Source organism: Apteryx mantelli, chromosome Z (genome assembly GCF_036417845.1).
Source record: "Apteryx mantelli isolate bAptMan1 chromosome Z, bAptMan1.hap1, whole genome shotgun sequence".
Classification (NCBI taxonomy): Eukaryota; Metazoa; Chordata; class Aves; order Apterygiformes; family Apterygidae; genus Apteryx; species Apteryx mantelli.
In genome coordinates this window covers 58819702-58844915 of record NC_090020.1, presented here as the reverse complement: position 1 = coordinate 58844915, position 25214 = coordinate 58819702, and the positions used below count along the sequence as shown (strand labels likewise).

The window sequence follows — 25214 nt, the reverse complement described above, 5'->3', positions numbered from 1 at the left end:
GACTACTCTACCTAGATCTCCTAAATGAAGCATATGAGCCTCTAATTGCCTAGCATGAGATGGGTTTTTGAAGACATGGAAAATAAAGGGCAACTAAGGACTAGAAGGTCAAATTGGAAAGCTCTGCCCTGGGTAACAAACCTCATTCATTATTGTAATAGTCCAAACTTTTTGTAAAGGAGTAAGTGGGCATTCAAAAGCAGGAGTAATTCTTGAGGGTTTAGAGTCTTATTTGAGTCTCTATTGTCAAATTTCATGCGTGTAATTCAGGGTGTGCTTTCTGTCAGCTTAAATCTTTCAGGTATACCAAGATTGTCAGGTTCATATGAACCTATTCACTCCCTGTTTAAGAAATAGTAATGTTTCCTTCTCTTAGCTGAAAGAGGCACAGTAGCTGGTGTCCACTGCAAGATTTTAGTTGGATTTTGGATTCTGTAATTGACAGTTCAGGATGTCCTAAGCAGGAGATGATAGCAAAATTTCACATAGCTTTTGAGCCTGTCCCTCATTAATAGCTCAATACTGTGACTCTTGGAAATACCAGAGAGAAGTGGCAGAAAGGATTTAAAAAGAAATTACAACTGAAAAAAAGGCACATCCATGGATGAGAATGACAGAACACTGTGACGGAAAAGATGCTGTTCCTGAAATTCTAACATTTACTTTTGTTCAATTACTTTTTCATTCTTGTCAACTAAATGGGATTAGTAAAAAATAAGATGAGATTCATATCTCCTCTTGTTACATGTTTGAAAAAGCAGTCCTAACCCTGAAAGCCCAGGAAGGAAAGTCAGGGAAGGAGACCCGGCGCATTGTACATAAGGCTGTTTCAGCTGCGACAGACAGACAGCAGTTCAGCTGTGGTAGACAGGGCCCTTGCAATGCATGTGGCATGTCTCTGTCTTCTTTTTCAAAGACTTTCAGAGGAGTAGTCTCCTGCTCAGACAATAAATAAAAAATACACCCCAACAAATGTGAAGGACAATAGACATCACTGTGGGGTAGTAACAACTTTTGGGAAGTTCTGGGCTCTAAAAAGAGTATATTACTTCCTTAAAATTATGAACAATTATTTTTAAAAAAGCCTTTAAAGTCTAAGCAGCTATCTCTGTTTTCAAACCCTAACTTTGAAATTTGGTTCCATGATGAACCAAAATAAATCAGTTCTCTAACTACAGTTAATATGTACTTTAATAAACAAACCAATTCTAAATGCAAGATACATATTGATAAATTACTTATGTATCCACCATAATTAAGATATTTTAACCCCAAAAGTTTAAGCACTCTTTTTGTACAACTACACTTTAACACAATCATAAATAAAAATTATCTATCAAAAGTGTCATTGATATTTTTTACATAATAAAAATGTAAAAATTAGGAATCTAATTAAATACTAAATGGAAACAAAAAACTACAGTAGCCCTTTTACTTATAGAAAGGAATAACAAAGATAATACAAATGGAATATTTATTTCCAAGTATGTCTTGATGAATAAATGAGATGAGCATGTTTTATTGAGGAAAATAAAAGCTACAAATTTAAAGCAAGATTAAAACCAAACACACAAAATTAAGCTTTTCACAATAATTTAAATCAGAAAACTGAAAGTTAGTTATTCTACATTATTTAAATCAGACCACTGTCTTTCACAGTAGGCACTAGCACCAGCTGTGAAGGCATGATTACAAAGGATGTTCCTAACAGGTAAGGAGTCTCCTCTTGTTAAAGACAGGAGGCATTATTAGGGATTGAGTACAGGGGTGGAAACAGTAAGGTTATTGGGAACACTAAGATCTGGTTAGTTCGGATTTGATTTTGTTTTTTCTTCTCAACAAAATACATTGCATTCAGGATGCACAGAATTCAGAATCACATGCTTGCCTGCTTCCCTCCCCCTTGTTTTTATCAGAATATTGCAATTTTTATTAAAGGTTGCTCATGCACAAAACATACATCAAGATATGCAACTGATACCACCACTATCAAATCTGTCATTGATGCTAGCATAGGAAATTTGGTGATATCTGCAGACAGCAATACTGTAAGCTAAATCAGCATTGCTGGCCATTTTAATAGGCGAAGGCTAGCATATTGTTCTCTTACTGCAGTAAGTGACTTATCTAGGAGCTAAGGTCTTTAAGACGCTATTGCCTCAAAGAAATGACACTATTTGGACTGATATTTAGTCCCTGCATGACTCCAGTGAGCTGGTATCTGTCCTGCATAGGGACTAATAGGAGTCACATACCAATCGGTAGGGACATTAATTTAAAAAGACTTAAAAGGCATCAGACAGGAACTGGAATTCAATCTTTTGCCCTGTGAATCTGAGTACAGGTGTTTGGCCTTCTCTAATCTATAATGTCAGATAAATACTCTGAGATTCCATCCTCCTGGAAAAGAACAAGCAAATAAATACTGATCTAGAATGAAGTTCTCGCCAAAACAGACAAAGCCATATGCCTGATCATCAATGAGAGGAATTAACAAATCTGATCAGACATAAATGAAAGGAATGATACCCGAACCAGCTTAATCAAAGAAGCAGGCTTGTGAGGAAATAGGACTAATTTGATCTTGCTGAGATAACTGAGAAATGACTGCAGACATTCCCTGCCTTTTAAGGCTCAGCTGAAGGAGAAGGGAAAAAAAGAAGGCAGGCTAAGCCCCCCAAAATTTGTTCCCACATATACACCTGTAGTGGGATTTGCAGACACATTAAAAATATTGCTTCCTCCTCCTCCTCTGAATATCAGTACTTTAACTTGGCAAATAATACTACGAGTTTAATTATTACTGCTTAATATAGAAAACAGTATTGTCCAAGTGCTGCAACATTAACTCAGCAGGAGTTATGTGAGACAAATATAAAAGAAAAAAGAAATAATCTTTAGCGATTAAAACTATATTAAAAACTCCTTTAGAGAATTTCCAGTTTTCATCTGACCGGAAAAATAAAACACAATGGATAATCAGGTACAGAAAACAGCATAATCTTAGTAGTGAAGACTATTTCAATTAATAGATGCACACTGAGTATCAAATACAAATGAACATTTCAACAGCAGAATGCTTCATCAACTTTTTCCATTCAAGCATATTCATTCATACTCTAAACATCACTCTTGGATGTGACATCTGAAGAAGAGATTTAAGAGAAGACTTGGATTTTCAATTAAGTAACATAATCAAGTTGTTACAGCTTAAAAAGCCAACAGATATCACAGAGGAAAGCCTATGTAATTCTGCTGCACAGATATTCATGGCCCTTTCCAGCAAGCAGCATAAAGAGATCACTTAATAATTCCAGGTAAGCAGATGTACTTACAGCGTCTGTTTAAAAAAAAAAGTATGGGAAGTAATAAAAAGTGTGCAAGTATATAACAGTACAATTCTTATTGTAAAATATCTTTTTCAATTATACTTTTTGAAAAAGCATTCTCACAACCATATCTGCAAGACTGCAAAGCAGTACTGAACCAGCATGAAAGAAATTACATGCGAGTCTGAATATGATCAATGCACCTAAGCCAATGCTTGTGCACCAAAGTGGCTATGTTATTTTTTCCATGCTGATAGAGATCGTTGTTATGTAGATGAATGATCAGGTAAAATTCCTTGGGGAGTTAATGAAGCTTCATCCAAAAAGGATAGACCTCAAAAGTGCTACTAGTCCCCTTAGCAATTATTTTACCTCATTTCAATTCAAATGCAGCACTTCACACCAAAAGAAGAAATTTTAGAAAGCAAAAATTAAATTAGAAGTAGATTATTCATTCGAGAAAGAAAAGCCATATAAACCTAAGGAACCTGAATGTGTGAAAATTTGAGTATGGAATTTCATTGCCATTTTTACTTGAGTTATGAATTTTCAAAATGTTGTCTTTAAATACTTTAACATTGGTTTGTGAGAGATATCAGAATGGTATTTGAATCAGAGGGCATCCTAGCTGTGATTAGCTGTTCATCTAATTAGCTAAATATGTAAAAGAATTCCCTTAAAATGTGACTAATAATGCAACAGATAAAACCTACAAATATTTGGAGGTTTTTAAAGGTTATTTTTTTCCTTGCCCAAAGATAAGGGAGATTCATTTACTGGGGAGATTCTAATTTAAAATAATTCAATTTACCTTAGATGCATAAGTCATTTAATAACTTTAAGGCCCATTTTAATACATTTTTAATAAAAACTGTTACAAATATCTTCACCATTACTCCACAAAATACATTCACTGGCATCCCAGGTATCATCTTTGTCTTATAATAATTTAACTGCTACAGGAAATGTAAAGCTATTAAGAGTTGAAACCACAATCACAGACTGAATTGTCTACAGACAGAGCCAGTTAATGTCTCAACCCTATAAAACAGTGCTTATGTATCATCATGATACAGAATCTCCAGTTTTATTCTGATAGGGATACTAATGGTCTTTATATTGAGGTTAAGTTTTCCAACTGTCAGCACAGTTTCTCCTATGCTGCCCTTAAAAATGCAAGAAGTATCACAAGATACCTTCTGCCCTTTCTCACATTTTACGTAGAAATTCTCCTTTGCTGCAATGTTCACAAATGCCTAGAGTCTCTGTCATAGTTCTTATTCTCCTTGTACCTGTCTATGGTAGAACACTTGTCTCTTGTTTTATACTTCAGTTGTAAGTCATACGCAAAAATGACTGTTGTTACCTTTGCCTTACATGTGAGAGCCTTAACCTGTATGGTGGCTCCTGGGCACTATTGTAATTTTAACTAAAAAGTGTTATATCCAATTACAAAAAGATGTGGGCTATTCTCTCCATGACACGGGTGCCCATCTTTTTTTCTTTCTTTTCTTTTTTTTAATATATACTTCAACGACAAAACTGGGTATTTGATAGCGTACTGGCTTTAAAATGAATTCCTACCTACAATTTAAAAAGTTACTTTTTAAAATTTGGTTTTACCATCAGCGCATACCAACAGTGTGAAAGTTGCTCAGCACAGACAGGATCAACATTGAGTTGAAATACTGCCTCAAGGTGTCAAACTTGAACTTAAAAGTATAACTAAGGAAAGCAGAGTTCAGTCCCACGTATATTAATGGAGAGATTACCATAATATCAAAGGATGTCTGTATAACAACCAGATTTCCCTAATATACACTTACCTAAAGCGTACACACAGACAGCTAAACTTTACTCAAGTAAAAAGATGCATTTGGTTGCCTTCATTCTGGTCTTCCTAGATGCAAGGCTGAAGTAATTGAATCTATACAGTACTGTCAAAACTGTGTTATGAGTTTTATTATCTTAAATTAAAATCATATTCTGGATGACCGAACAATTTAATTGCAATGGATACATTACATAATATAGGATCACTGAGTTGTGTTTCCTCTGAACTTTATGCATCCCCTTGTAATCTCCATTGAAGATGCTATAAGAGGTATTTCAGAGCTCAAAAGCACATAATATAGCATTTTTTCTAGAATACCTTCTGATAGATATAATGTTTTATTGTAGATGTCAAATTCTTCTGCATTGGGTAATTCTGGAAATCAACATCTCCTTATTTATCACTTTCTCACCACATCTCTCAATTCTAACATTTCCTTTGTTTTCTGCTACTATGTTTGGTATAACAAGTACATCAAGAATACTGACTGAAAAATATAAATTAATTCTTACTGCTGCCAAATTGATAAATGTTATTTTCTATTATTATCTGATTTCCTACATGTGTAATCTTACTTCATATATTTGTCAGTATAATCTGTTGTTTCTGACAGTAGCAAAAAAGATTACCAAAAACTCACAGACCAACTTTTAAAACCTCTGCCTAAGTACAATGTGTATGACCTTAGATCATTTTGGATATTTATTTTTATGGATATACTCCTCTCTGAAGTTTCAAGAGAGGGGCATGGTAAACAAGTTTTAAATCATCTTTATGTCCAGTTAAATCTGCATTACCCCAGAATCTGGAAACATCCTGAAATGCATTTATCCAAAACAAGACCTGCAAGAAGGTCCTCAAAAAAGCAGCCTTAGGTAACATTTCTTTTAAACAAGGAGAGTCCTATCTCAGTGGAACGGAGGTTCTCAAAGCCTCACTATGCTCCATGGGCCCTGTTACCTAGCACAGAAGAAACTAAGCAAGAGTCATAGTTTCAGTGTCTGCTGAATCTCAATTTCATCAGCTGATATAAAACAAACAAACAAACAAAATATATATAATAAAAAGAGAAAAACATTAGAGCATGCAGCTTCATATATTCTGTTCAATTTCTTTTTACCTAAAAGAAACCTATCTCATCTTTCAAAGACATTGTAGAACTACTCATGAAAAAGAAAAGGCTGAATTCAGTGGTGGTTATATGCAAGACTCACCTTTGTCTCATAAAATTTCCTTATCAATATCATCTTTTCCAACCCAGTTTGAAAATTTTCCAGTTTAGAAGATCGCAAACAAAACAAAGGATACCTGAAAATCTACACTGCGAATGAGGGAAGCTGTGAAAATAATGGCAATTGTGGTATATTCAATTTTTGATATTTTGATTCTGCATTTTATTCACAGCAAAATTAAGAGAATCACTGGAATGGACAGTGTCTAACCTAAAACACATTTCCTTGCTGAACTAGAAGATATATTACAGTCATAAACTATAAAGTGTATTACAAATACTGATTGTCTCAGAGAACATCTGTAACAGCGCACTGTCTAAAAGCAAAACATTGCCTGGAATTACAACATATTACCTACAAATATCAGTATCAAGAAACTGAGACAAAAGTCTTCAGAGAGGAGGAGGATTTTGGAAGGGAAGCTGTCTGCAGTTCTTGCTTGGTAATGTGACCAAACGAGCAACTGGATTTTTGCATATCAAAGATTAACAGATTTTAAGCTAAGCAGACATCTGAAGATGCGATACACAAACACACACATACTTGCACCAGTATATATGCTTGCTTGTTAGAAAGAAATATGAAACAACCATAGATTTTTTTTTAAGCCAACTACTTCCTCTCATCAGCTTGCCTACTTTAACTCCTTTCCAATGGCCTCTAAAAGCATCACTGCTTCTGACTCGTTTTTTGAACCTACCGCTGACTTGTTTCTCACACACAAGTAAGAACGTAATTATATCAACTCCAGTGCTCCTGTTAATTCAATTGGGTTCCCATTTGTTCAAAAGCTCCATTCAAACCTTATTTTGTTTGTTTTTAACTACTTCTTATGGGCCTTCTTCAATAACTGAAGTCTCTGCTTCTTATGCCAACTGCACTTACTTACTCTGTATCTAACGGAGTACAGTGGAGTTCGTCCCAATTTCCAACCATGTAGGTCAGGGCTTGTCTGCACAAGAAAGCTTCACTGATTTAGCTTAAACTTGCCTATACGTCAGTTTGCAAGATCCCATCCAAAATCATTTATTTCAACTTAATGCTGGCTCATGCTTTTTCAAGAAATTGACTCGAGCTCAGCTGACAAAACACACAAACTGAAATACAGGTATCTATTTGGACTTCTGCACTGATTTAGCTGGTTTAAAAAACAGACTTGTGCTTTTTATCCTCAGACAAGGACCAGACCCTTGCCTCTCTGCACCTGTCTCCTATTGACTTTGTTTCTCTGCAGAAGAGGTGGCCGAAGAGCAGTACACACACCACTCAGGTTGTGTGTACTTCAGCATGAAACATACCACCATGCTGAACTGAGCATCAGCTCCTGGCTTTTCCTGCTTTTACAGGAAGCAGGCAGCAGAGGAACTGCCTCCAAGGTCCTCTAAGAACCTGCATTAACACAGTTAGGAACTGCTGCTGCCACCACCTGCATCCAACACTAATGTACACCTCTGCTGCCCGCAAGCAGACCTGCGCTTAGGACTCAGGATATAGGAAGAGGAGCAAGGCATGGTGAAGTAGGAAGAACAGGATTAGTGAGCTGGCACGCACACAGGTAAAGCTGAGGTTCCAGTTTGTGTTTGCTGGAAGTGTGAAGACTCACAATCTGGGTGTGTGCAGGAGAAAGGATGAGGAGACATGGCTGAAGATCAAATATCAGAGTAAACTTCTGTGGGTGTGTGAAAGGATGGGGAAGGAAGTGAAAGCACTGGACTAGAATCCTAGTTTGGAGAATGGGAACGCCCAATAGAAAGCTGGGAGGAGAAGAGCCGTAGATGATGCTCTGGTTTAGGGGGGTTAGAAAGCATGTGATCCTGGATGCCAGGAGTCACAGATGATGATATACTAGCTAATTAGGTTTGGAAACCCCTGGTCTGTGCTACCTCACCACCATTTCTGCAAGTATTTCCTTTTCAGATCTGATACAGTAACAGTTTTCTTGCATCTTTGCACCTACTCACCTTCTATCCATTTTCTATTCTCTGCCAAAAACATTGTCTTGCCTTTCCCTCTGCTTTTATATTTAGCACTGATTAGTTATTTAAAATATAATACACTTCATGGCAGGTACTTCATATGCAGCATATTTTGAATGCTTAAGGTTATTTCACAATGGCTTGTATAAAAATGCTATACAAAAATTGTTTAACACAGGAATAATTTAACAGTAGCTTTCTATACTAAAGGTTTGAAAGCTAAAAGGCTTCTTTAAACATTAATTCTGTTTGAATCTTATGCCTTATCTCAGATTTGACTCATAAGTATTTAGATACAAACTAAAAATTTCAGTCTATTTAATATACAGGAAATGGATAGTGAATTTTCTAACTGTTTAAAGTATAGTGTGAAGTCTAGTGTGGAAGGGAAAACTTCTAGAGACAAAAGTGAAGTTTGGAAGTTTATTTTGATATCATCACAAGATACCAAATTCCACAGCATCCATGTATACATGGATAATAAACAGGTCAATATATATAATTATTTATCTATATATAATAGATTATATATACATACACCCAACACACTGGGTCGACACAAGCAGATCTCTACCAATGAGAGATTTTAAAAATATAATCTCAGATTAGATTGCAGCCCTGATCTTGGGTCCCTCTAGCTTTTGCAAATCATATGTCTGTGTGTGTGTGCGTGTCCGTGCACGTATTCACCTTATATATATATATATATATATGAAATCTCTCTATATATTTTATGTAGAAAACCTAGAATGATCAACATCAATACTATAAAACAATGGAAATAAAAAGTGGAATAGATGATCAAAACATTAAACTACTGTTTCATATATTTAAATGTTCATAGAATTTGGAACCAAATTAACTGGTAAAATTCATTTCTGTGGTCAGAAGCTAATAAAATAGAGTTGCAACAGAATTAAGATATGAAAAATAAGGAAGAGGAGCCCTAGCTCTTTCAAAAACAAAGCAAAGAAAAATCCTCCCCCTGCTGTGCATCAATGGCGCAACTCCATTGACCGTAATGCACCAATTAATGCGTGCCAGTTTCATGAACCTGTGGTACAAATTTTTATATGGCAGAGTGACAACACCACTGCATCTACAAAAGTAGATCTCTAACAACAAGAGTATTTAAAAATAAAGTCTCAGTATTGACTGCAGCCCTGATCTGCAAAACCTATAGCTTTTGCATACCAGCTTTGATTAAGGAAGATTATATTTGGCCTTCTGCCACTGTCCTTTGTAGCCATCGCATATCGGCATGCCAGAAGCGCGAATAAGAAGGAAACCTGATGGAATTATACTCTACTCCAGCTCTGCTGGACAGCTCTGTATGTACCTATCACCTGATTATAAGGTAGCCCTGTTCCTGGGGTTGCTTCAATTTTTACCACAAACTTAAAACTAACTACATGTATCTGTGCTGTCTTGAACATCCACATACAGAGACTCCTAAACTGGAGTCTAAATAAATATACTGGAAAAAATGTATGTCAGATAATCTAATAAAAAGCCCATCATTAATGTTATTTCTACTTTCCTATCACAGGGCATGCTGAGCTCAATTCAGCAGCTGTGCTTACATTTGTATCAATTTCTGAAGTCACTGAAATGTATGTCACTGCCTGTATCCAATGGTAAACATCACCCTTAGTCAATGTTAATTCTAACCAGAGACTTCATACTTTAAGACACAGAGTAAATTGCATTTTAACCCTATTTTTGCAGAATCATAGCTCTCCCTTTGCACTCTACTGCTTTGAGTATGAGCTTGCTAGAGAATTTTTAAAAATGCACTCTGAAGTAACTCCAACAATGTAGAAACTATTCTTCCCAATTTTGGGCACCTTTCTTCCATCCTCCCACATTATAACTCAAAAATAACTACAGTTCACACATCAGATGCAAAATGAGGACTTTTAGAAACAGACCATATACTGTCATTTTTCAAATGTAGCTGCAACATTGGATCTGGGCTCAATTTCCAATTCTAACTGCATGCCCAAGATGCTACAAGAAGCCTTTGTTATTTTTTCTGTTCAGTTACTCATCTACTGAATAGAGACAAATCAACTTTTTGTTGAATAAGTGTTGTAAGGATTAAAGAATATCTGCAAAGTATTCAAACACCACATTAATGACTACTTAAAAATGCAGGCAGGCAAGCAAACAACAAGTTACAAGCCTGTGGTGGCCACAATGCGCAGCAGAACAATCCTCACAGTAGGAGGATCTCTCGGGTCCTGAGAACAAATCCAAGCGAGAGGAATTATTATCTTCTGAGCAAGGACATAAAGAGCTCGCAAGCTGAGCAACCCATTTACTACCAAACCAAGAAGCGTTCAAAACGCCCCTTTGTACAGTTGCCCCACAAAGGATTTACAAGTTCCTCTGGCTAATCCTATCGAGCCCCTAAATCAATAACATCCTTCCCTCAAAAAACAAAACAAAAAAAGACATGGAGTTTTCCCTCCTCTCTGGCATTTCTTAAAAAAAAAAGTAAAATAAATAAATAAAGAAAGAAGATCGCATCAAAACAGATCTGGACGGGGCTGACACCACACACTCCAGAAAGCAAGGCAGGAAAAATGGCCACGTTCCTACTTCCGAGGCGACTTTCACCTCCCGGCCCGCTGTAGTGCCGGAGCTGGCGGCCCGGCTGCGGGCCGGGCAGCACCGGGGCAGGGGAGCTGCCCGCCCCGCAGGCCCCGGCCGCGGCCCCCCGCCCGCCGCCCACCCACCGGCGCAAGGCGGTGGCAGCGCCCGCCCGCGGCGCCCACGGGAGGCGAGGGGCGGCCACGGCCGCGCCCCACCGCTCCCCTCCCCGGCGGCGCCCCTCGCCCGGCTCGGGCCCGCGGCCGGAGCGCTGCGGGGACAGGCCGCGGGTGCCGAGGATGGGACACCCGGCCCGGCCCGGCCCGCCCCCGCCGCTCGGACACCTACCCACACCATCCCAGAGCCCGGCGGCAGGGGAGTGGCGAGGGAGCGGCCCGTCCTCTCCCGCCACGGCTCCGCGCCCGACGCCGCTCCGGCCCCCGAAATGGCTGAACAAAGGGAACCTCGCTCCGCCGCCACCGCCCCTCCGATTGGCCGGGGGGGCGGGAGGGGGGCGGCGCTCGGCGCGCGGGGGCGGGCGGGGGCGCCGCCGGCCGGTAACCCTGGCAACCGTGGCCTCGCCTGGGACCCGCGGCCTCGGGCGTGATGGAGCCGGCGGTGAAATGGCTGCCCAGCCCCGCCCAGCCCCACCCAGCCCCGCTGCCCGCGCCGTGGCCCCCGCCCCCAGGCTTTCCCTCCCGCGCCCGCGGGGCTTCCCCTCCCCGCTCGCCCTCCGCAGAGGGCTCGCGCGGGCCCCGCGCCAGGCACGGCCTCCTCCCGGGGGGGCCGCCCCGCGCGTGCTCCGCTCGAAGGCGCCCACGCGCCGTTCTTCCAAACCGCCGCCGCCTCCTCCAACACCAGCGGCCGCCCGCGCCCGGCGCCCCGCACGTACGGGCCGCCGCAGCGGCGCCCGGCCCTCCTTGCCCCGCCGCGCCGCCCCAGCCAGGCGCCGCTGCCCGTGCCCAGGGCTGCGGCGGCAGCTGGTCCCGGGAATGCCGCAGGAGCTGGCCGAGGCACTTGTCAAAATAACAACGCTGCAAAGCGAAGCTAAGGGCTGGGCAGCGAAGAAGCAGTGCCCTGCGTTTCGTCGTGGATCAGCAGCACAAGGGCATAGCCAGGGCCGCTGCGGACTTGCGTGGCCAGCTGCCGTGAGCAGAGGACCACAGCCGCGTTCATTCCCGGCTGTTGCCGTCCAGGCGAGTTACAGCGGCAATCTCCGCCTGACTATAAGCACTCGGTACCTTTTTATTGGACAGTGAACGCTGAACATTCTCACCTAATTTCCAAAGCTTACAGAGCTTTTTGAAGAGCACGTAATATTGTGCGCCTTGAGATAAACTCAGAGTCGGTAGCATTGCTTATTGTGCAGTCTCTGCCCCTGCCCACTGCCTGCTCCGACAGTCTCAGGTAGACACCATCCTCTCTCAGACTCTCCTCATCCAAAACATCCCCCCGTGCACCTCATAGCATGCACGTATCCTCCGCCCCAGCATACCATCATTATATCACAACTACCAAAAGCACTTGACAATGTCTTCCATAATAGAAACCACTTCTGCAGCCACTTTTCTGAGACAGTACTGTAATGTTGCTGTGTTACACCAGCTCTAGTGTTTTGCCAGACTACTTCCAATATTTTAAAACTCCATTTTAATTTCTCTCAAAGGTCATTTTCTAATCCTCTTTGTTGTAGAGGAAAGCTTGAAAGCACGACAGGACAGAGCACTAAAAGCTTACAAGATACTTAACAAGTGCACTATCTATTATTCCAACACTTAAGACAATTTCATGTTTTGCATGGGAACTATCTGGTGATCTTGCAAGTATTAACACTTCAGTACTACCTCTAGATCTCCTTGTGCTGAAAGATCTGTATGTACACATTCAAAAGGTGGCTTCTGTAATAAAAAACCCTACCTACACAGTTCCATTAAATACCTGTTATTTTTCTCAAGTATTATTTTACTGCATAACGTTCAGAACAGATTATATTGTAGTTACAGACTGTACTTAGTTGTACTACACTGAGTTCTAGCTTAATATTTATGCATTCAACAATCTCACAGTATATCAACAATCTGAGAATAAAACCAGACCTTTCACCTAACATTACATTAAGTATGTGGGGCTATGACTTCCAGTTCAGCCTTTCCACATGCAGGGATATAAATTATATACCTTACCTCCAGCACTGGGATTCTATATGCCAGCCACAGCTACAGCAGGCAAGAAGCCATAACACTGGGATGCAAATGTGTTAGCTGCAGTTGCCATGGCTGGAAGAAAGGAGATAAGGGCCAAATTCATGAGTCTCATATTGAAAACATGCGACTTGACAGGTCAAAGTAAAAGCTGCTGATAGAAATGATTAAAATTGTTCAATAATATTTCATTTTATAAAAGAAACAAAACAAATATTCCAGTAAAAAAGAGGCAAGATAATGCAACAATAAAAATGCATTTGCACAGTAAAAACTGTATTTTGTATGGTGATATGTAATGTACATTTACATAGTGCACATTTATGTAAATGAAATGGTCCCATTTAACTTTTTCACTTACTATGTTTAATGCACAAAAAAGATAGAAACTCTAAAAAGACACTGAAAATACTCCAGCTACTCAGAATCCAGAAAACCCCAGTTTTCAAACTTCTCTACTTCATTCACAAAAGATATCTATCTGCATTTCGTATAGCAACCATCAGTCAAATCCCGACCTGCTTTCCTCATGCCATGAAGCTATGCAATTCTAGTCTCTGTTTGGATGTCTAGATATCTATTATTCTTTTCCTAGCAGTTTTGAACCAAACTGCAGTTGAATTTGACTGGCAGGTGGAGGTTCAAGTCTTGTGACCGCTGGGAGCTGGGTGGAAGAGAGGGCTGTACTAACAAGGAGAGGTGCGAAGGGGTGGTAGGAAGGGCTGTTACCCATTTGGTATACGACCAGTCCATCAGCGCCAACGTACTGGCTAACCCATCCTGCACGTGTAGTTTGCAGCCAATCTCATCATGCTGTTTGTGGCCCTGCTGTCAGCCTAAAGATGTGGGAAGGAGCCTGTGACAACACAGAGGGTTTAGTGGATATATAGGGGGGAACTAGACATGCTCAAGTTATGGTGCTATCTCCCACTTCCTACTACAGGTATTTTAACCCATTCATAATACAGGAAAGTTATAGAACTGGCCTAACCAACTCAGGTATTCCTGCTAAACATGACTGGGAAGCCCATGTGGCCACACTGCCCTTGTACTTCGCAGTCTCCAGTTGCTGGAGTAGCCTTTTGCTGGCTATTGCAATTCAAACAATCCAGGCCCCATGTGGCCTCTCATTGAGTAGAGACCAAAGCAGGGAAGCCTGAAAGATGAGAGTTCATCTGTCTGGCTCTAACTGGAGTTCAGGTAAGTCCAGAGTACTCACTTTCTGCCAACTTTATTAAGATTTCTCTATTTTAATAAAGTGAAATATTTATAAGCAAGCAATACATTTTCAGGAGCAGCTAGCTAGGCTCCATTGAAATACACCTTCAGACTTGATATTGTAAGCTACTGTACATACAGAAGACAAATAATACTCTATTTTATATTCCCTTTTTGCTCTAAGGATAAGCAGCAGCAATATGTGTTTAAATAGTTTCTGTTTTCCATGCACACAGCATCATCTGCAGGGGTCCATCCAAGATAATCTTCTGTCCAAAGGAAAAGTCTTCCCTGATGGTCCATTTCAGATGATGCTGACATCTGACGTACTATCAAGAACGCATGATGGAAAAGGGTTATTGAAAAAAGTATGTTGTCTCCCTGTTGATTTGGAATATATAGGCATTGTACTCTGTCATGACTGCAGGTTTCCTGGGTACCAAAACCATCCTAGCCATGAAAGTACATAACAAAGCATGAGCTAATTTACTTGTCTTCTCAGCAGAGTAAATTAGCCTGAGAAAGCGAGTCATAGAGTTCCATGCTAGACAAGTCCCAAACTTAGAACCAGCTTAACTATCTCTACATTGCACTAGGCTGTGCATTGTACAGGCATACATTTAATTTTTCTTCTAATTGTAGGCTGCACTGTACTCCTTTCTATGTGATTGCAGATCTTTTTTCTAGGAGCAGCTTTAGGTATTTTCACCATAGTTTGTTATCCTAATCAATTGCCTTTTAAACATCTCATTTTCCTTGACAGGAGCATGCAGTTGAGATGAAGTCATCTGGATACAAGAGCAGTTTTCTTAGTCATAAGGGAAACTATGCAGTTCCCATGCAAATTTGTTCTCTAGCTAACCAAGAACCACTTTTTTTGGTTTGTTCAGCACAGAAATAGGCATCAAACTGAGGTGTTCAATAGACGGTGGAAAGGTGACCCATGATTCCTCCAAGTTTTTGTCTTGTATTCCAATATTTAAGCATTGTATTTGCAAGTCAGTGTAAAGTTATGATTGAAGAAAACCCTGAAATACTTAATTAAATGTAAAAGAGTTGTGATGTTTGCCTAAGTTTGCAGATTCTAAAACAACAGATGGAAGAGGCATTACTGTCCAATTCATCTCAGTGAGATGCTAACTCAAATGTTCATGGACAATATTTAAATGTTAATATTACTGTTTCATTGACCATCAAAGTGAGGGGAGAAACGAAGCTGTATTCTGTGGGTCTCCATCATTTAGTTTCTGGGATGTTTATTCTTGCCTAATGTTAGTGGATCTGGCAGAGTACTATGAGCTATCATGTTGCCTAGACAAGAAATAACTGAAATCAAGAAACTTAGCAAAAATGAGCAACTCGACAGAGCACTACTGTCTTATAAAGGGAGAAGAAAGTCCAAATGTGAGTATATGCATTAATACACTGTTTTTAAGCTACTAAGACGAATAAGACAGACAAACAGAAAGAACAAAAGGATGAAAAAAAGAAAGAGAAGAGAGAAAGAAAGAAAAAAAGAAAGTAAGAAAGAAAAGAAAAAGGAAGAAAGAAAATATTTAAGTAGCTAATGAAATATATGTTTTCATATAGTTAAGTATTCTAATACAATATGGCAGGATTTGTTCAACATTACTCAGTTCACTTTTTTTGAAAGCATCATACATGAGAACAAGGTAAGATGAGTAACACAAACTTGCAAAGGCCTGGTCACTGACACACACGATTAACTGGGGATGCTGCTCGGACGGAGGAAGTATCACAGATTAGTTAATTTCATAGACCAAATTCTCCATTCACCTTCAGTATCTGCAAAGTCACTAACTTAACTAGTGCCTGGTCTACACAAACACAGTAATATCACTGATATTTTGCCTACCTAAGAAAATTTCTTTTTAGTCAAACTCATGGACTATCTCTGTCAGGCTGGGACCCTAAAGAACTCACTGTTCTCAGAAATGACAGATTAACTTTTTACATTTGGGTCATTGCTTGCAAGGATTTGATCCACTTTTTTCTAAATTAAAAATATTTTTTCAACTACATATAGTCAAGATGGTGTTTAGTGTTAGGTGTTGAGATCTATCTCAAGTTACTTTCTATTTTGTATTACTACAAAGAAATAAGTGGCCTTTCTACAGGTTTTGATTCACAAGTGAAGAAAAATTTAACAGTAGCAACTAAAGTTGCTATTGCCTCAAGCAATCTGCACCACCCATCTCTCTGAGATTACTCATGGATGTCAAGTACATTTTGAGTGGAATTTAAAATGTAAATGCTCTGTAGTAAAGGTAAAAAGCGTATTGACATTAATGTGTTTAAATTAAAACAAAGTGAAAGCACACAATTAAGTATAAAGTTTCATCGGACAGGTTAAAAGTTCGAGTTGGTATGCTAAGTAAATGGATAGGGAGAAGGTGTGAAGCAGGTCATCAACATTTAAACCAAGATTAGTGGCAGCTGCAGCCATAATAAACATTAGTCATCTATCTAGGTATCATTTTTAACAGAAAATTCTTCACAAACATTTCCATCATCTTCATATTGTTCTTTATTGATGAGCCAAGTTTTTTTCAGTAGAACACTGGATCCTGTTGGATTCCTGTTTCATAAAGTCACCAGTCTTCCATCTGGAAACAGTAGCAATTCATAAACAGCAGAAATCTCTGGAGATCACCTGAAAAAGTCTAATGAGTTACACTGAGAATGTCCTCTACTGTCACTAGCACTGATCTTTTAAAAAGTTTTAAACACGTGTTTTGTGGGTGGAAAAGTAGCAATAAAGTGACAGTAGTAGAACCATGGGAAAAGATGGAAGTGACTACCTGGCAAAGATTTTTCACTTCATTCTTTTATCATATGGGGAGAACAAAATCAACAAAGAGGGGTGTAGAGACACAGGTTAAGACCCCTTTCTTCTGTCTTCACAGTGAGTGAAGGGAACAGAGCAGCAAAGGAATTCTTAAGTCCTTCTTCTTGTTGCCAGGAGCAGTGCTGGTGGCCTACACAAACCTGGGAAGCAACTGTGAACATCTGTATGTGGGTTATTTCCTAGGTAGTGGTCCTGGAGGAGATACTGTGAGAGGTTAGAGATTGGCTTAGAGGATTGAGACTTGAGAAAGATAAAAACATCTTGGTGAAAAAGAACCAGAGAAAGAAAAGACTAGAAAAAAGATAAGGGCTATGAAAGAGAGAAAAAGATAGTGGGGATATCAGGTAGATCCCAGATAGAGGAGCAATGGAATTGGGAATAGAAATGACTCAGAGAAAGAGAAGGAGGATTGCCAGTTTTCTCCTCCTACTTATAATTTACCTAATTCTTTCCTGGAATAAAGTGTTGCATCACTTTCTTTATTGGTCCTTGATTTCCCTTATTGCAGAATACCATACCCTAACGCAGCAGCTTCCAACGGGTGAGGTGTAAAGCCAGGAGCAGTGCGGCGCCTAGTTGGCAGAGGCGTTGTGGCCCTACAGAGGCGGCGCTCGTGTCCCCACGCTGCGCGGCTGGGAGCCGGCGTGCCAGGGGCCGGCACGGGGCCGGCTGCGGTTGCCAACGCAGGGTCCTGCCCCTGGCGAGCCTTGTCCAAGCGAGGGTCCTGCCAGAGCTGGCAGCGCAGCCCGCAGGGGCCGAGGGCAGGTTGTGACAGGTCTAGGGGGCTGAACACAGTGATGTATGGAGTACTGCTCATTTTTTGAAGAGTGTCTTTGGCTAGAAATAGTTTGGAAAAGGCTGGCCTAGAAATCAGATTGCAGATCAAATTTCAGAGGTTATTATTGATTTCTGTGGTAGCCGGAGGTCTCACCCACAATGAACGCACTGTTCATCGGGTCTGAAGTGATTACCCACATCCCTTAAAAAGGGATCAGGAGTAGTTGCAAGGGTCTGGATACAAGGGAGAGATAAGTATACACCTGTATGTGCCCCAAAATATTCTGATAAAAATACCTATTGCAGTATTTTTCCCATATGATAGAATCATTTCTCTTTCTCACAACTCTGCTCAAAGAGATGGCAACAAATCCTCATCTAGGGAATGAAAAAAATGCCAAATTCCATCTGTAATCACATTAGTTAGATTTGTACTAGTTTTGACATAGCTGAGATTTCTGTGTGCCCTCTTATATTGTAGGCTTAAGGAGAAATAGAATTACTGTTCCATTAGGATACACAGTCCCAAAGTGCTCAGCCATGATGATATAAAAATAGAGAAATTGATTACTTGCATTGCAGTGAGTCATATTTGTAAATAACTTAATACTTAAAGCCAAAATGATGACATGAAAAATGTAAATTGCACAAAGTATTAGAACTATATAATGAAATATTTCAATGGCACAAACAAGCAGCTGGGTTGCTTTACTTCTCTGTTCTTATTTTTTTTGTTATAAATACAAATTTAAAGGACAAGTTGTATATGTTTTACAATTACAGCCTAAAATATATTACAATATCCAAGCTATACCCTGGGCTGGATAGCCAGAAAAGATGTATGGTAAATATAAAATGATGACATAGTCCCTAACTAAGTCTGGCCTCATTGAAAGCCTTGGCAATGTTCCCACATTTTATATGGTGCTAGGGTTTCACTCATTGTCCAGTGGGGACAAAATGGCCAAAGAGACAAATTTCTCAAAGGCACCAAGTTATTTAAAACAAGAATTTGTACTTAGAAAAAAATCATGAGGTCAAATATTTAGTAAAATACCTATATTTAACTTAGAAAAAATATCCAAAAGGAACTCTGGATGATTGCAGTACTGCTGTGACAGCCACCTTTGAAAAATCTGAAAGCTTCTCTTTCTCAAGGCATCATCAATATAATTTAAAAAACATCACTTTTTTTTTTCTCCCCAGTAAAAATGGCTGCTGAACACAGCAAATTCAAAGCTGATTTCAAAACAGAGGGAGAGAGAATGATGAACATTTTAGGCATGAGAGAAAAAATGACTGGCTCTCAAAAAAAGAAGAAAAAATGAGTAATTGGGCTTGTGTTTACTTAGATATTGGAGGTTTATCAAAGGACAGACATCCCTGGAAAGTATTCCAGTGCAAGCTGTAAACAGTTTTGCTAAGGAAACATGTTGAGAAAGACACTTACTGACCTTTCTTGGACAAAATATCCCTCCAAACTCATTTAAGAGGTGTAAATAGAGAAGAGTCTGAAAAAAAAGTCGTTAACTGAGCTAAACAGTCATTAGCTGAGCTAAATTAATTTACCATATCTGAGGCATTGAACCTGGCTGAATGGCGGCGGGGCTCTTGCTTTGGCATGTATTTCTTCCCGATCCCCAGAGGCAGTCTGACTGCTAGCCAGAATCATCCTGGAGATTACTAAAAGCATTTATTTCACAACCTTCCTTACACTCTCGGTTGCAGTCTGAAAGCAACAGTAACTCCACTGTTTGGGACCAAATTGTGCTTGATCTTCTTGCAAGCTTAAATGGAGGGGTAGAGACAGCACGATGCCCTCTTAATTCTTCTTGCACATCTGCACACACTGGAAGGCTGTTAGCTCTCACCTCCAGCTCAGCGACGGAAGGAGGGCGGCTGTGGTAGCTGCATCCTCTCCTCGCACTCTGCGCAGGCCTGGGCGTCCAAAAAGGTCCTTCCGGGGAGGCGGCCAGGCGCTCTCAAAGAGGTGCTTTGTACTGCGCCATGCGCGCTTCCCTTGAAGACGTGGGAGCTGAGGAAAGGCATGTGCCCCCCTAGGGATGAAAGTCAGCTGTTTGGATCTTTCAGTCTTAGCAGCACGCTTTTATTAGATAATGTTTTCATTTACGAAGAGAAAGTCTATACTCTTAACCTATTTTTATACAGAGCCTGTGGCTCTCTTTCATTGGCCTACAACAAAAGGCTCCCACAAGCTTCGCCCAGTGGTAACAATTCTGGAATCTCTTAAAAAAAAAAATTAATATAAGCAAGAAAAACTTAAGGCACCAACATTTCTGGTCTGATAATCTTTCAGGGCAGTAAAACCCTGTTTCGCTTCCCTACCTTCTTACTAGTTAGTCTGCAATCCCAAGAGATGCTATAAGGAGAAATTCTAGAAGTGCCCCAGTGCTCCATCATATTCAGACTGTATATTTGGTTTATATTTATCTCCTTTAGTCATAAAGGGATATCAAATTACTTTGGGGCTTATTATTAATTTTGCATATCTAAGACTCTGTATCAATTTCCTGGCATTACTGCAGACTGGTTTTCCCACAGCCTTTTGAATTGATAGACTTCTGCCAACCTTCACATTTTCTTGCAGCCTATTATGCACAGTTTAACATTAAATTTTTAAATGGCTACATTTTGGGTTTTGCTGCTTTATATAGTTCCCTATATGCCTATGACCAATTATCCTGACCACATGGACCATCAGTGGTCTCAGTTTGGAAACTGTTTTGCCAGACAGCAGCTAGTAGTAGAGCATGACAGCCAACACCTCTATTCCATAAGAAATGCTTGCTTACTAGTGACAATATTTTTTTCCCAACTCTGCACAGGGAGGTTATCATCATTTCTGCCTGTCATCTTTAAATAACAGCTATTTTCATTAGACAGCTTCATTTCCCTACCAATTAAAAAGAGATAATTTCTGTAGTCTCTTTCCACAAAAGAAAGTTGCGCACTACATGTTGATTTGTATTTCTATCCAGTTGGAGCAGTGTTTCTTTTTATTTCTTTAAAAGCTATGCTAATGATTTTTTATAAATATAATTCTTCAAGGCTGACTTACTAAGCTTGTCACTGTGCTATATCCCTTCTGAAAAAGTAAAAAATATGACATATAAATTAGAAAAAATGAGTGGTTATGAACCAGAAAAGAAGTATATTAAGTCAATTTAATATTTGTTTTGTTCATTCCTTTGGTATGCTGAAATTTAAAAGTGATGGGCAAATCATTATCTGTCAAGGAAGGAAGCATATGGCAGTTCTAGATGAGAAAAATCGCATTTCTGAAATGAAATGATAGCATGTGATCCCATATAAACCTCAGAAATCACTTTATTTTCTTTTGGAGATCTTATCCTTTTCAAATTATAGTATATCACATACATAACAAGTCATTTTCTTGTATTATTTTTATTATGGATCTGTTTGTAGAAAAATAACTTTTTTTAACACTTAAGACATTCCTATTGCTATTCCGGCGATTTTCACAGTGACAATGTCATGAGAACAATATTTGTCATGAGAATATGTGAGATGTCATGAGATATATGAGATGTGAATATACGAGATGTAAATGGCATGAGAATAATATTTTAAATAATTACCTTTCTGAGACCATCCATAACAGTATTTACTTCATTGTTTAACCTGAAGAACTTAATTTAAGATCAGTCCTAAATAATGTCTCACCTGTAAAGCATCAAGTTTTGTAGTTCAACACAACTAGTCATTTCCCAGGGCACAATCCATGAATGAAAGAATGAATGATTATTGAGACTCACATTGTACTGTTGCCTGCGGTTCATAGGGTGTTTCATACAGTGTTTTGGAACTGTAGCCGGGAAATCTGTGCCATAGTAAAATATGTTACATCACCCATGGAAGGGGGTGGAGGAAAGCAGAAGTGGGACTCACAGAGTGGCGCTCCTGGGTGTTCATCTGGGTAGCAGATTTTTAAGGGCCCAGTCTTGGCTATTCGCGCTCCAGTGTGTGAGGTTTACAAATGTAAGTTGTTCTTTTAGTTGCAATTCTATCAGTTAGGTCTGCCTGTATCAGTAAGGATACCACGGTCAGATTACAAGTTGGTGCAGAAAGCAAAGAGGTTACACGGTCATAGCAGACCAAGAGGAGCCCCACTTAGCCCTGCAAAGTATCCATCAGCCTCTACAGTGACGTTGCAGGCAGGGAGGAGAGGTTACAAGAGAAGGATGGCCACTAAAACCTGCCTCTTTGGGCGCTCAACAGGTATTTCTAAGGAAGGAAGGCAATATAAAGTGAAATGTTAGGGACCAAGTAGAATGATGCTACAGTAAGAGAAGGTAAAGACAGTCTCAGTAATGTTTGTTGACTCAGATTTATTAACCTGAAGATGCACCCATGTTGCAGATGAGAAAACGCAAGTAACAGCTTCTGCTTGAAACCATTAACTTTTCATGCATCAGACACTACCTCAGTTTCAGGGGCTCATTTGAGACAGTTAGAGCAAGATATTCTGAGCGGCTGATCCCATCTATATCGCCCACTTGTTTCAAGCTTATCTAAATGAAGAATTTTGAAAACTGATGCCTAGGTGACTTGCCAGCCTCACCCCGGAAGTCTTTGGGAGAGCTACAAACCTCACTCAAATCTATCAGCTGAGACCTGCACTTTAACCACAAAATTGAGGACTCTTCCTTCATTCTCATCTGTCACCAAAGTTTTCAGCCATTGTCTTTTCTTGTTCCACTGCTGTCCATCATATAATAATCACAAAATAACACCTGGCAGATGCTATTTGTGCATTTTCCCTCTTCTCTTTCATCCCTGAGAGCAGTAAGAGCCATAACACTTGTATGCCATTTGTCCTTCAATGAAGGCAGCTGATGTACATTCTTCCTCCACTAGATAAAGAGCAGTTTAATGAGATTTGAATGCTTTTTTTGGTAAGAAGCCAGTGGCTGATTAGTGAACTAGCTGTATACTGACCCCATCCTTTAACCTTCTTTCATTCACTGTATGTTGACATACCAGGGTAAAGTTTAGAGCCAAATATTTAATGATGTTTCCATGATTCCTCACCCAAATTTTCACTCACAAGTACCATTATGCATGCAAACTAAATGTTATTTGATTTCCCCGTTTTGTCACTGAAACTGAATATGCAGATATACATGCACAGTTGTGTACAGGTCCTATGCCTCACCTTCTAGATATGATCTTTAATTTTAACTGCTTTAAAGTATCTTTACAAGTATTTCCATCGTTAAGATTGATTTGTTTTCCATTTTCCTGTAACTGGTTAAGCGTGACATTAAAAAAAAAGTGATTGGATTTTTCTTCACACAATGGACCATACGAGTGCTGGTATCTACTGTATTTGCAAGGTAAAATTCCAAAGAAATACCAGAGTCTTTTAAACTTCATGAAACTGATTTTTAGACCTGGGTTATGTTAAGCAATGGATATAAAAGGGTTACAGCAGAATACATCTATAAAAATTCTGCACTAAATCAAACTATGCTGGAATGTAACAGTTGCTGCCTTAGTGAGTGTCGATGCTATTTGCTGATGCAGCTCAGTGCAGTTGAACCACCACAAGGGAGACATTCCAAGAGCTTGGTGTTCAAGCATCTCTTGGATGAAATCCATAAAAGAGCAGACATGAAATGAGTAATAAATCCTGGAGACATATATGCTGGTGCCATGAAATGGTATCAGTAATCCTATCTGCAGTTACAATTAAAGTATCACAGAGGAAGTCTACCAATAATTTTCCTTTTAATAAAAAAAACTGATCAACAAAGCAACAAAATGAGATGATAGAATTTTTTATACATGATGATGACTTATTTCCAGTTACTACTATTTAATAATGGTAAAATATATGACTGCCTTTCTCCCAGTAACAGCTAAAACATAAAAGAATAATAATATGCCAATAAGGGCCAGGCCTTTAGAGTTTTTATGCACAAAGATGCAATCCTGAAAGATTCTGCATATATGCACTAAGGTACTGGTATTCTTAAATTCCTTAGGAGTATCTGAGAGCTGATGGCATATCCTTGAACTTCTCAAGGCAGCTTACTACACTGGACAAATAATTTAGGATATCTTTACTATGTTACCAACATGACTACTGTTACCAGACTATTAGGGGAACAAATGTATCTCGAATCATCTGTGGCACTGTCAAAGCACAGAGATGTTTCAGTCTCTCCCAGAAGTTCCAGTGTTGCTCCAACAGCCCTTGTCTTTGCCAGAGTACTCTGCAATGATCACATCCAGGGACATGAAAGTTACTTTGCCAAAAACATAGGTGGCATGCAAATTAAAATAAGTAACAGATAGAAACTTCAATGGGCAGATATGTAAAAATTAATTAGATGGCATTTCAAATAATGAAATCCTAAATCACAAACAGGTAAATTACAAATAGATGTTAAGGGTGAACAGAAGAGCTTTCAGATCATTTCCATCATGATCCATTAATCTGTTTCTGTATTAACCTTGCTAACCTACAGATTATGGGAGGCCAATATTTTGGGCAGGAGAAATACACTTCCTTTCACAAGGAGTATTTAGTGACTAAGAACAGAAAGATTATTTTCATATACTTTGTGTCTCATTCCACTTCTCTTGCTTTTCTGAGTGGTTCTATTGATTTCACTTTTGTTTTAATGTGAATTTGACTGAACTAAGTTTGACCTTTTATTTCTAAGGTAGCACTTTAATTTAGTCTCCCTAACAGGCTAGGGTTCCACAGTGTGCGGTCAGAGCAACACTGGCCAGCATACTCATATGTTCCTGCACATACCCTTTTTAAAGAAGTGATACTAGCAATGCCATCATAGCGTGGAGCATGTTCCTGGTAAAGAGCGCAAGCAAATTTCAGACTAAAGTTCATGTGTGTTTTGATTTGTTCTCTAGTCCCGCAGTCTAAGGGTAGCTTCTGTGGTGTGATAGTTATAGAAAGGATTTCAGTGTCTAAACACATAGATTTTGGATGCCAGCCCAGTGCCATGTCTTGCCCACTGTTTTCTGAAGTTGTTTCTTTCCAAGATATGCAGAGGTGTTCCTTTTCTGTCCCCTCCGTTTGGTGAAATAATGCACCTTTTCTCTGGGGGGACAAGCGGACTCTGCCATTGCCTAAGGGAAGGCCTGCTCGAGGGCAGGACTGTTTTCGTGCCAG

General features: G+C 39.6%; 1 protein-coding gene across 4 annotated transcripts in view; it reads right to left on the bottom strand.

Moving 5' to 3' along the window:
- The window catches only part of TNPO1 (transportin 1), an 88134-nt gene extending 76743 nt beyond the window's left edge, over nt 1–11391 (bottom strand). For 3 of the 4 annotated variants that reach the window (XM_067316371.1, XM_067316373.1, XM_067316374.1), the window contains exon 1: nt 11315–11391. In XM_067316371.1, coding sequence (XP_067172472.1) covers nt 11315–11323 — 9 coding nt within the window. In that variant the 5' untranslated portion in view covers nt 11324–11391. The remainder of the gene's footprint in view (nt 1–11314) is intronic. The other variant, XM_067316372.1, reaches the window with a different exon arrangement.
- Nucleotides 11392–25214: the final 13823 nt, after the last annotated feature.